This window comes from Oncorhynchus keta, chromosome 12, assembly GCF_023373465.1.
Source record: "Oncorhynchus keta strain PuntledgeMale-10-30-2019 chromosome 12, Oket_V2, whole genome shotgun sequence".
NCBI lineage: Eukaryota > Metazoa > Chordata > Actinopteri > Salmoniformes > Salmonidae > Oncorhynchus > Oncorhynchus keta.
The window spans coordinates 39500675-39514093 of NC_068432.1; the positions used below are offsets into that span (position 1 = coordinate 39500675).

General features: G+C 43.0%; 1 protein-coding gene across 1 annotated transcript in view; it reads right to left on the reverse strand.

Annotated features, from left to right (window-relative positions):
• Positions 1 to 11589, reverse strand: part of LOC118376712 (kinesin-like protein KIF2A) — a 42833-nt gene extending 31244 nt beyond the window's left edge. The window contains exons 1-2 of the mRNA XM_035763461.2: positions 11384 to 11589; positions 8499 to 8593 (exon numbers count right to left, since the gene is read on the reverse strand). Of these exons, the coding sequence (XP_035619354.1) occupies positions 8499 to 8593; positions 11384 to 11447 (159 nt within the window). The 5' untranslated portion in view covers positions 11448 to 11589. The remainder of the gene's footprint in view (positions 1 to 8498; positions 8594 to 11383) is intronic.
• Between the last annotated feature and the right edge of the window lie 1830 nt (positions 11590 to 13419).

Genomic DNA, 13419 nt, shown 5'->3' on the forward strand with positions numbered 1-13419 from the left:
GACCATTCCTCCATACATAATCTTTCCAGATCCTTGATATCCATTTTCTGCGCTTATGGCAGCTTCATTAAATAGTACCCGCAAAACACCACTCTCAACATCAAGAGTGAAGAGGCGCCTCCGGGATGCTGGCCTTCTAGGCAGAGTTCCTCTGTCCAGTGTCTGTGTTCTTTTGTCCATCTTAATCTTATATTTCGATTGGCCAGTCTGAGAAATGGCTTTTCCTTTGCAACTCTGCCTAGAAGGCCAGCATCCCGGAGTCGTCTCTTCACTCTTGGCGTTGAGACGGGTGTTTTGCGGGTACTATTAATGAAGCTGCCAGTTGAGAACTTGTGAGGCATCTGTTTCTCAAGCTACACCAATGAGCAGAGGCAACCAGGTTTTTGGCTAAAATGTCCTGGTACCTGGTAAAGTTCATGATGTTGTTGACATTAACAAGGGCCCCAGGACCAGTGTAAACAAAACAGCCCCGTAACATCAAAGATCCACCACCATAACCATATTTAACAGTAGGGATGAGCTATGTTCTGCATATGCATTGTTATTTCTAAGGCCAAACCCACCATTAGTGTATGTGGCCAAAGAACTATATTTTCATGTCATCTGACAATAGCACTGCCTGGACTTAACTAAACGGCATTGGTACTTGGATTGGAACCAGTGCTATGGTCATATGACACGAAAATAGAGGTCTTTGGCCACACACACCAGCGGTGGGTTTAGCCTTTGATGTTATGGGGATGTTTGCTTCCACGGGTCCTAGGGCCCTTATTAAGGTCAACGGCATCATGGACTTTACCAAGTACCAGGACATTTTAGCCAAAAACCTGGTTGCCTCTCCCAGGAGGCTGAAACTTGGCCGCAAGTGGATCTTCCAGCAAGACAATAACCCTATGACTGCCATATTGCATCTCCATTTTTTTTTTTATTTTTTTATTTCACCTTTATTTAACCAGGTAGGCTAGTTGAGAACAAGTTCTCATTTGCAACTGCGACCTGGCCAAGATAAAGCATAGCAGTGTGAACAGACAACACAGAGTTACACATGGAGAAAACAATTAACAAGTCAATAACACAGTAGAAAAAAAGGGGAGTCTATATACATTGTGTGCAAAAGGCATGAGGAGGTAGGCGAATAATTACAATTTTGCAGAGTAACACTGGAGTGATAAATGATCAGATAGTCATGTACAGGTAGAGATATTGGTGTGCAAAAAAGCAGAAAAGTAAATAAATATAAACAGTATGGGGATGAGGTAGGTAAATTGGGTGGGCTATTTACCGATAGACTATGTACAGCTGCAGCGATCGGTTAGCTGCTCAGATAGCAGATGTTTGAAGTTGGTGAGGGAGATAAAAGTCTCCAACTTCAGCGATTTTTGCAATTCGTTCCAGTCACAGGCTGCAGAGAACTGGAACGAAAGGCGGCCAAATGTGGTGTTAGCTTTAGGGATGATCAGTGAGATACACCTGCTGGAGGGCGTGCTACGGGTGGGTGTTGCCATCGTGACCAGTGAACTGAGATAAGGCGGAGCTTTACCTAGCTGGTAAACCAGTTGCAAACACAGCTCGAGCAAGACATTCATCAGCATTTCCCTGACTACGTTCCTCCATTGAGTAAAAAAAAACTTCCGATTCCAGGAGGACCATGAGCTGTATCGATAAGGTGTCTGACTCATCATTTTCACCTCGAATAGAAGTAGAGGGACTTTTGTCAGAGGTTGCTTGTTGTGAGCGCTGAAGAAACTTTATGCACTTGGCCAGATGATTCTGCATCTTTGTTGCATTCTTCACATATGATTTGGCACAGTATTTGCAGATGTACACAGCTTTTCCTTCTACATTAGCTGCAGTGAAATGTCTCCACACATCAGATAGTGCCTGTGGCATTTTCCTGTAAAGATTAGGAAAATGAGTACAATTCCATGTAAATCAAATCAAATCAAATCACATTTTATTTGTCACATACACATGGTTACAGATGTTAATGCGAGTGTAGCGAAATGCTTGTGCTTCTAGTTCCGACAATGCAGTGATAACCAACAAGTAATCTAACTAACAAAAAGGGGATAAAGAATATGTACATAAGGATAGGTTAGACTACTGCAATGCTCTATTTTCCGGCTACCCGGATAAAGCACTAAATAAACTTCAGTTAGTGCTAAATACGGCTGCTAGAATCCTGACTAGAACCAAAAAATTTGATCATATTACTCCAGTGCTAGCCTCTCTACACTGGCTTCCTGTCAAAGCAAGGGCTGATTTCAAGGTTTTACTGCTAACCTACAAAGCATTACATGGGCTTGCTCCTACCTACCTCTCTGATTTGGTCCTGCCGTACATACCTACACGTACGCTACGGTCACAAGACGCAGGCCTCCTAATTGTCCCTAGAATTTCTAAGCAAACAGCTGGAGGCAGGGCTTTCTCCTATAGAGCTCCATTTTTATGGAACGGTCTGCCTACCCATGTCAGAGACGCAAACTCGGTCTCAACCTTTAAGTCTTTACTGAAGACTCATCTCTTCAGTGGGTCATATGATTGAGTGTAGTCTGGCCCAGGAGTGGGAAGGTGAACGGAAAGGCTCTGGAGCAACGAACCGCCCTTGCTGTCTCTGCCTGGCCGGTTCCCCTCTTTCCACTGGGATTCTCTGCCTCTAACCCTGTTACGGGGGCTGAGTCACTGGCTTGCTGGGGCTCTCTCGTGCCGTCCCTGGGGGTGCGTCACCTGGGTGGGTTGATTCACTGTTGTGGTCGGCCTGTCTGGGTTGCCCCCTTGGGTTGTGGGGTACATGGTACCCAATAATATGGTCCTTCTTTGGCTCAGTTGGTAGAGCATGGCGCTTGTAACGCCAGGGTAGTGGGTTCGATTCCCGGGACCACCCATACGTAGAATGTATGCACACATGACTGTAAGTCGCTTTGGATAAAAGCGTCAGCTAAATGGCATGTATTATTATATTTGTACCGTGGCGGAGATCTTTGTGGGCTATACTCGGCCTTGTCTCAGGATGGTAAGTTGGTGGTTGAAGATATCCCTCTAGTGGTGTGGGGGCTGTGCTTTGGCAAAGTGGGTGGGGTTATATCCTTCCTGTTTGGCCCTGTCCGGGGTGTCCTCGGATGGGGCCACAGTGTCTCCTGACCCCTCCTGTCTCAGCCTCCAGTATTTATGCTGCAGTAGTTTATGTGTCGGGGGGCTAGGGTCAGTTTGTTATATCTGGAGTACTTCTCCTGTCCTATTCGGTGTCCTGTGTGAATCTAAGTGTGCGTTCTCTAATTCTCTCCTTCTCTCTTTCTTTCTCTCTCTCGGAGGACCTGAGCCCTAGGACCATGCCCCAGGACTACCTGACATGATGACTCCTTGCTGTCCCCAGTCCACCTGGCCATGCTGCTGCTCCAGTTTCAACTGGCCTGGGCCCTAGGACCATGTCCCAGGACTACCTGACATGAGGACTCCTTGCTGTCCCCAGTCCACCTGGCCATGCTCCTGCTCCAGTTTCAACTGTTCTGCCTTACTATTATTCAACCATGCTGGTCATTTATGAACATTTGAACATCTTGGCCACGTTCTGTTATAATCTCCACCCGGCACAGCCAGAAGAGGACTGGCCACCCCACATATGCTCTCTCTAATTCTCTCTTTCTTTCTCTCTCTCGGAGGACCTGAGCCCTAGGACCGTGCCCCAGGACTACCTGACATGATGGCTCCTTGCTGTCCCCAGTCCACCTGACTGTGCTGCTGCTCCAGTTTCAACTGTTCTGCCTTATTATTATTCGACCATGCTGGTCATTTATGAACATTTGAACATCTTGGTCATGTTCTGTTATAATCTCTACCCGGCACAGCCAGAAGAGGACTGGCCACCCCACATAGCCCGGTTCCTCTCTAGGTTTCTTCCTAGGTTTTGGCCTTTCTAGGGAGTTTTTCCTAGCCACCGTGCTTTTACACCTGCATTGTTTGCTGTTTGGGGTTTTAGGCTGGGTTTCTGTACAGCACTTTGAGATATCAGCTGATGTACGAAGGGCTATATAAATACATTTGATTTGATTTGATTTGATGGTACAGGGCAGCATACAGTAGATGGTATCGAGTACAGTATATACATATGAGATGAGTATGTAGACAAAGTAAACAAAGTGGCATAGTTAAAGTGGCTAGTGATACATGTATTACATAAGGATGCAGTCGATGATATAGAGTACAGTATATACGTATGCATATGAGATGAATAATGTAGGGTAAGTAACATTATATAAGGTAGCATTGTTTAAAGTGGCTAGTGATATATTTACATCATTTCCCATCAATTCCCATTATTAAAGTGGCTGGAGTTGAGTCAGTGTCAGTGTGTTGGCAGCAGCCACTCAATGTTAGTGGTGGCTGTTTAACAGTCTGATGGCCTTGAGATAGAAGCTGTTTTTCAGTCTCTCGGTCCCAGCTTTGATGCACCTGTACTGACCTCGCATTCTGGATGATAGCGGGGTGAACAGGCAGTGGCTCGGGTGGTTGATGTCCTTGATGATCTTTATGGCCTTCCTGTAACATCGGGTGGTGTAGGTGTCCTGGAGGGCAGGTAGTTTGCCCCCGGTGATGCGTTGTGCAGACCTCACTACCCTCTGGAGAGCCTTACGGTTGAGGGCGGAGCAGTTGCCGTACCAGGCGGTGATACAGCCCGCCAGGATGCTCTCGATTGTGCATCTGTAGAGGTTTGTGAGTGTTTTTGGTGACAAGCCGAATTTCTTCAGCCTCCTGAGATTGAAGAGGCGCTGCTGCGCCTTCTTCACGACGCTGTCAGTGTGAGTGGACCAATTCAGTTTGTCTGTGATGTGTATGCCGAGGAACTTAAAACTTGCTACCCTCTCCACTACTGTTCCATCGATGTGGATAGGGGGGTGTTCCCTCTGCTGTTTGTAAAGATAAATAGTTAAGCAGTTTGATTAGACAACAACTTTGTAAGATAAATGTTTTAAAAAGAACAAAAATCATGTTTGTCATATAACATATATTCACCCCACCCAGTATTGTAATAAAAACTTACCAGAAAGCATGTAGTCCTTGTCTCAGACAGTGTAGTAGTGTGGGCTCAATAGTATCTCATTAGTGTGCAAGATCTTAAGAATCAGCTGTACATGTGATGGAAGAGTGCACTGCACATGTGATGGAAGAATGTACTGTGCATGCAGAGGGTTGCAATTCCATTGAATTGTGTATAGTTTTAACCAAAATATGCCACAAGACCTAGAATTGCCTTATGTGTATCCCACAAAAAAAAGGTTCACTGTTATAAGCTAACTTTTTTGATGAATTTAAGCAAAATTCCCCAAATTAACTTCCCATGGAAAATGTCAGGAAGAATTATGGAAATTTACCCAAAAGTTTCCGACCCTTTGCAACCCTACCCCAAGCACACATCAAAATCCACAAAAAAAAAAGTTAATTGACCACACAATCAACATTTTGAAATGTCCATCTCAGTCTCTGGACTTGAAAACCTGTGGTTTGAATTCAAGAGGGCAGTTCATAAGCGCAGACAAAGGATATAAAAGATCTGGAAAGATTCTGTATGGAGGAATGGTCTAAGATCCCTCCCAATGTGTTCTCCAATCTCATAAAACATTTTAGAAAAAGGCTCATTGTCGTCATCCTCGCAAGGGGAGGGTGTTGGAGTATTGAAAACAGGGGATCCAGTCATTTTGACCCCTATGTTAAAAAAAAAATACAATATAGGCTCAATACTATTTTATACTGTATTTTTTCCTAATCTTTATCAAGGTATCCAATAATGGTATGGCTAGTAGTATAAGTAGTGGTAATAGTGCATTGCTAGGCAACGACATAAACAATGGCACTTTTATATGAATGTACTGGCCATGTGTGTGTCGCCTAGTATGTCATGGGCAGGACAGGCTCTAACCATGGGAATTCCAATCCACCCGTTGTAAAAAGTTCAGTATTTATATTATAAAGTATTTTTTGCTAATGTTTATCATGGGGTCCAATAATTCCAAAGCCCACTGTATTGGTGGTGTTGGGTGAAAAAAAGCTGAAGACAAATGTTTGTCTTGTATGGACTAATAAAGTAATCTCGATAACTCAGGAAGACAAGAAAGTCACACTTTTTCGCTTCATGTGCAGTGAGGTTGATTAACCAGTGACATTTAAGAAGAGAAATAGGCTATGTTTTAAAAAAGACGTGTGAAGGAGCTCGCTCACGCGCACACACTAAGGGCTGCACAATGAATCTAATTCACATCAAAATCTAAATATTGACATGTGCAATGTCTACATCGCAAGAGAGCCACACAGCAGCGTGTAGTGTAACGTCCGTTTTTATAGTTTACTCTGTTTGTTGTCTCTCTCTCTCCCTCTGTGCTCTTGAGGATGCTTCCCACACAAAAGCCCCACCCCTGTCAATCGAGCAGTGCAGTTCCTCCTTGCTGTAGGAATCACAGTAAATATACCAAACTTTAGGAACACCTTCCTACCATTGAGTTGCCCTCAGAACAACCTCAATTAGTCGGGGCATGGGCTCTACAAGGTGTCGAAAGCGTTCCACAGGGACCATGTTGACTCCAATGCTTCCCACAGTTTTGCCAAGTTGGCTGGATGTCCTTTGGATGGTGGTCCATTCTTAATACACACGGGAAACTGTTGAGCGTGAAAAACCCAGTTCTTGACACTAACTGGTGCGCCTAGCACCTACTACCATATCCTGTTCAAAGACACTTACATTTTTTTGTCTTGCCCTTTCACCCTCTGAATGGCACACATACACAATCCATGTCTCAAGGCTTTAAAAAAAAACCATCTTCTCCCCTTCATCTACACTGATTGAAGTGGATTTAATAAGGGACATCACTAACGGATCATAGCTTTCACCACCTGGATTAATCTGGCCAGTCTATGTCATGGAAAGAGCAAGTATTCTTAATGTTTGTATACTCAGTGTAAGTTTACATGCTGTTCTGTCAAATGCAGTCAACAGATTGTTCCAAACAAGACAACTCTGCTTTCCACTTTGCTTCTTAATATAAATCATTTTATTTCTATGATTCCAACAGTTCACCTATCTAAAGAGTTATGATCTATATGTCTAGGCTGTTTACATGTTATCTAGACGTTTGTGACTAACTATTTGTTTTTGTGCCTATATTTCCTGACTCCGGTCATATTGACTTGCCTAGTATGAACGACTTGTCGGTCATACTGACTTGACTAGCTAAATAAAGGTTAAATTAAAAATTAAAAAATGAACATTCACCCTGTGTTTTGTGCGTGTTCGTAAATTCATTCGTTACTCTACGCTCTGGCACACTCAGACGAGAGTGTTCTGAAATCGGAGTAGATAGCCAGAGTTAACTTGTGAATGCAAGATATGTTAATTAACAGGATAAGCCGTTCAAGGTCTTGCTAGCTAACCAAATGACACCTGCATCTCTAGCTGTGTAGCCACCAAAAAACGATATGAGGGGAAAACGTCAGTCACTCACCCACTCCTTCAATGACTTGACATCCTCCTAGCAGCTAGCTACCTAGTTAACGTTAGGCTCCACGTTTTTAGCTTGCTACATAAATAGATACTCTTGAATGTCATTGTATGCTGTAGTGTTAATATTTCTCTTCAATTGAACTAAGGAGCACAAACCATGAAAAACTGCACCAGAACATTATTCCTCATCCACCAAACTTTACAGTTGGCACTATGCATTCGGGCAGGTAGCGTTCTCCTGGCATCCGCCAAAACCAGATTAGTCCGCTGGACTGCCAGACGGTGAAACGTTTCTACTGCTCCACAGTCCAATAGTGGCGAGCTTTACACCCCTCCAACTGACGCTTAGCATTGAGAATGGTAATCTTAGGGTTGTGTGCGGTTGCTCAACCATGGAAACCCACTTCATGAAGCTCCCGACGAACAGTTATTGCGCTGATGTTGCTTCCAGAGGCAGTTTGGAACTCTGTAGAGTGTTGCAACCGAGGACAGATGATTTTCACTTGTCGGTCCCGTTCTGTGAGCTTGTGTGGTCTACCACTTCGCGGCTGAGCCGTTGTTGCTCCTAGACTTTTCCACTTCACAATAACCGCATTTACAGTTGACCTGGGCAGCTCTGGCAGGGCCGACATTTGACAAACTGACTTGTTGGAAAGGTGGCATCCTATGACGGTGCCATGTCGAAAGTCACTGAGCTCTTCAGTAAGGCCATTCTATTGCCAATGTTTGTCTATAGAGATTGCATGGCTGCGTGCTCAATTTATATACCTGTTTATATACCTGTCAACAATGGGTGTGGCCGAATCTACTCATTTGAAGAGGTGTCCGCATACTTTGTATATGTAGTGTATTACCATTGTCTGTTTGTTTCATATCTACAAAGTAGTTAAAACGTTGTTAGTTCCACTTTAAGGACATCTATAGGAAAGCTGATTTGCAGTAAATCCTCTTTCTGATACAAGCTGATAGGGGGTCAGACATGAATGCGTAACACACACACACACAGTACCTCTTTCCCTTTCGTGTCTCCATTCTCTATCCACTCCACCGTGACACTCTCGTTGTCTTCATTCAGTGATGTCACCATGGCCTGGTGGATTCGACCTGCAAGATACATGTTATAAACATATAGATAACATCTGTATTGTAGACTACTACAGGCTACAGAACCATAAAATCTTCATTCAGCCATGTGACCACGTCATGATGAATTCGTCCTGGCTGCCATAGACAAGAGAAAACACTTGTAGACTCATACAGTTATACACACTGACTATTGAAATGCAGCCATGACCAAAATACATTAGATCACACTGACCAAAGAGGAGGATGAGACCAGACAGAATCTGCCAGGATGGGCAAGAGGCCTTCAGTGACAGATGTGTCAATATCCCTGGATCTGGTTGGTTGTCAAAAGCTTTTATGCATGTCAACATTAGATTGTTTGCTTTTCGTTATGTTACTGTACATGCAAAATGGTTTGTTTCCATAAGGTCTCATTCTAAACAGCTAAAGCTCTTCTCTTTGCGATGAGTCCAAATTACAACAAACATACAAAAATACAGTCACATACAGTTGCTTGATAAAAAACAGTCATACAGTTGCAGATAATAAAACAATGAAGACATATTCATTGCTGCTGAAACACTAACAGGGCATGTATTTTCATTGCTGCTGAAACACTAACAGGGCATGTATTTTCATTGCTGCTGAAACACTAACAGGGCATGTATTTTCATTGCTGCTGAAACACTAACAGGGCATGTATTTTCATTGCTGCTGAAACACTAACAGAGCATGTATTTTCATTGCTGCTGAAACACTAACAGAGCATGTATTTTCATTGCTGCTGAAACACTAACAGAGCATGTATTTTCATTGCTGCTGAAACACTAACAGAGCATGTATTTTCATTGCTGCTGAAACACTAACAGAGCATGTATTTTCATTGCTGCTGAAACACTAACAGAGCATGTATTTTCATTGCTGCTGAAACACTAACAGAGCATGTATTTTCATTGCTGCTGAAACACTAACAGAGCATGTATTTTCATTGCTGCTGAAACACTAACAGGGCATGTATTTTCATTGCTGCTGAAACACTAACAGAGCATGTATTTTCATTGCTGCTGAAACACTAACAGGGCATGTATTTTCATTGCTGCTGAAACACTAACAGAGCATGTATTTTCATTGCTGCTGAAACACTAACAGGGCATGTATTTTCATTGCTGCTGAAACACTAACAGAGCATGTATTTTCATTGCTGCTGAAACACTAACAGAGCATGTATTTTCATTGCTGCTGAAACACTAACAGGGCATGTATTTTCATTGCTGCTGAAACACTAACAGGGCATGTATTTTCATTGCTGCTGAAACACTAACAGGGCATGTATTTTCATTGCTGCTGAAACACTAACAGGGCATGTATTTTCATTGCTGCTGAAACACTAACAGAGCATGTATTTTCATTGCTGCTGAAACACTAACAGGGCATGTATTTTCATTGCTGCTGAAACACTAACAGAGCATGTATTTTCATTGCTGCTGAAACACTAACAGGGCATGTATTTTCATTGCTGCTGAAACACTAACAGGGCATGTATTTTCATTGCTGCTGAAACACTAACAGGGCATGTATTTTCATTGCTGCTGAAACACTAACAGAGCATGTATTTTCATTGCTGCTGAAACACTAACAGGGCATGTATTTTCATTGCTGCTGAAACACTAACAGGGCATGTATTTTCATTGCTGCTGAAACACTAACAGAGCATGTATTTTCATTGCTGCTGAAACACTAACAGAGCATGTATTTTCATTGCTGCTGAAACACTAACAGAGCATGTATTTTCATTGTTGCTGAAACACTAACAGGGCATGTATTTTCATTGCTGCTGAAACACTAACAGGGCATGTATTTTCATTGTTGCTGAAACACTAACAGGGCATGTATTTTCATTGCTGCTGAAACACTAACAGGGCATGTATTTTCAATGCTGCTGAAACACTAACAGAGCATGTATTTTGCTAGTCCTTCCCCAGAGCAAGAACAGGTGGGAATGAAATAAATAGCAACCAAATACTTTTCACTTTAGACTAACAAGCCCTACTTTATAAAGTAGTAGCTAGTAGGCTATATTCAGTGGCTACTGCCAGCTACAATACTAGGCTACTATGCGCAATGGGCGTGGTCCTGATGTTTGATTACATTTGTCTACTACTAGCACAGATCCGAGCAAAGACAACAGTCACAAATCATCATCATCATTCTGGAGATGCACTTAGATGTATCCACCATACACCATATCACCCCATAATATCACACCCAGGGAATGAAGTGGATATGATAGGCCATTGTAATCTAATCACAAAGCAATGAAATCAAGATGATCACCCGATATTTGTTCAATGAGAGTGTAAGCTACTGTAATGATAAGCGCATGCATGCTAGAGCTGAACAGTCTACTGTGACTATTCCCACGTTGCCTGTTAGCTAAATGCTATAGCGGATGAATGGAGTATCATTGCCTGCCAGCACGGCCTATAACCGCACAGGTGGATGCATCCTCCCTGCTACTAGCTAGCCGGCTAGCCTTATCCACTAAAGGCTACGTCATTCAGGTAATAACCCATTTGATTGACAGCCGCTATGTCAGACAGGGTCGCTATGTCAGACTGTGACGCTATGTCAGACAGGGACATGGCAATAGCGCCGAGCACAGATCTCCATGCCATTGCTACGCTAGTTATCCAACTCAGCATCCTGCCTGCCTAGGCGCTGCCTGGAAGCAACAAAGATGATGTAGCTAACGCGACAGCGCCTCAATGAAAAATGCATCTTCACCCAGCTAGCTAGCTAGCGGTCGACAAGGGGAGATCTCTGTCTTACCATCACTCCGTTTGATTTCCACGTAAATGCCGATTAGAATCTTTCCGAAGACAGCGACGGCCATCCCTCATGTGTGTAGTATGTGTGTGTATGGCTGTAATATGGGTGTGTAGTTGTTCAATTGGAGGGGGACCAAGTTGCGCCGCAGAGAAGAGAAATCGGGAGGAGGTCAGGAGGATAGAGGGAGAGACAGAAGTGCGCACGCGCCAAGACAACCTTCCCTCCGCCAGAACCGAGAAAACGCTAAAAAACCGAAGCATCCAAGAAGCCAGTTGGCTGGAATTTGTGCTTTTGTCTTCTAGCTACAATTATATTATTTATGCAATGTTCTCTTGATGTGCATTTGAGTGAAAAAGCAGCACGCTTACTATATTGCAAGATAAGAGGCTTATGTGGACTTGGCTAATTCTATAAATGCGTATAATTCCCCATTTATAACCAAGGATTGAGAGTATAATAGTCTATAAGTATGTAATATTGTTATTTTAAAGGTTTACAATTTAACTAATTATTATATGCATATCGTATATATGCTAAATTGGTCAACATGATTGTTAAATGCTCTGTTTAGATTGTGATATTATTATTGTGCTAGGCTAAATGTTAATCTCCCCTTGATTTCACATGCACTTTATTATTCTGAAAAACAAATCTGGATGATATTAACTGTGTGCCTCTCCATAGCTGCATTGGAAGAACAGTCTGTCTGCATCTCAATCAGTGATGCAGTTGTCATTACAGACATGGTCGTAGAATGCACCTTTGGGAATCTACAACGAATCACATTGTAGAAGAAGCAAAACACCAGTGCCACAACTCTGTCATCAAGTTAGTAAAAAGTTGTTTTCTAGATCAAGTTGTTCCCAACCTCACTTATACATTAAGATCTCCACAGAACATTGACTATTGGAATTGATAAGTAAGTACTTATTTTCATCAAGCCCAACAGAAGAGAAAGTTGATTGGGGCCACTATACACTGACTATACAGTATGTTGTGCAGGTTGACGTTTATTGTCATGAGTCTTGTCCTGGAGGCAGAACTGCGCAGAACTGTTAGCCTTAGACCAACTGCAAAGTCAAAATAAGCTAAATTCATGAAAACAAAAATGTGCTTTTTGGTTTTTATTCAAGTTTAGGGTTAGGAATTACGGTTTTCAGTGTGGTTAGGGTTAGGTTTAAAATCAGACATTATTACTTTGTGGCTGTGCCAGCTATTGACCACACTGCAGAGCTGTCTCCAGAACAAGATTCAGGACAAGAAACGCTAACCTGCGAGAGGTACAGTCCCATCTTGTCATTCCCACCTTGAACCATACCATGGCAGCAGAGGGCCATCTAGTACGCGTCTCTAACATGGGCCCTATTTTAATATTTTATAAACGCATCCTAATCTCACATATTTGATTGGAAGATTCCGGCAAGGAAGTGAGAACGGAGGGATGTATATTTAACTTTTTAAAACAGGTCCTTCATTTGTATTTCTCATGTGGTATTTTACGTTTCACTTTTTGTTGCTGAAGAAAGATATAGTTTGGTTGGATAGTTTTGTGCTGTTCTAAATCTAATACAACTCATTAATATAGGTCAAACACAAGTTAATCCCAGTCAGACATCCATACAGTCAGTCAGAACACGACACACTGTTAGTCACTCTGTGGATGGTGAGGATGATGATGCATTCACAGTGTCTCACATATTCAGAGGCATCTGTCAGGGAAACTAACAGCAGTAACACTGTCCCTCCTCTACCCAGCCCTGAGCTGCAGCTGTCACTCCTACACAGACAGAACCACAATCCATTCCAAAAGATGAATGAAGCTGCCTGCCTCTCTTCTCTCTCGCTCTCTCTCACACACGAATGCACGCACGCACACACACACACATACCCTGCATCTCTCTTCCTGTCAATCCAGAGGGCCCATCCATTCCCCAAGGTGTCGGGCCATCGTTGTCTGGCCTATCTGTTTCCCCAGCAACCATGTCCCTTGCTGTCAGCTGTGAGGGACTACCTTCTGTCTGTCTGCTTTGTCTCCT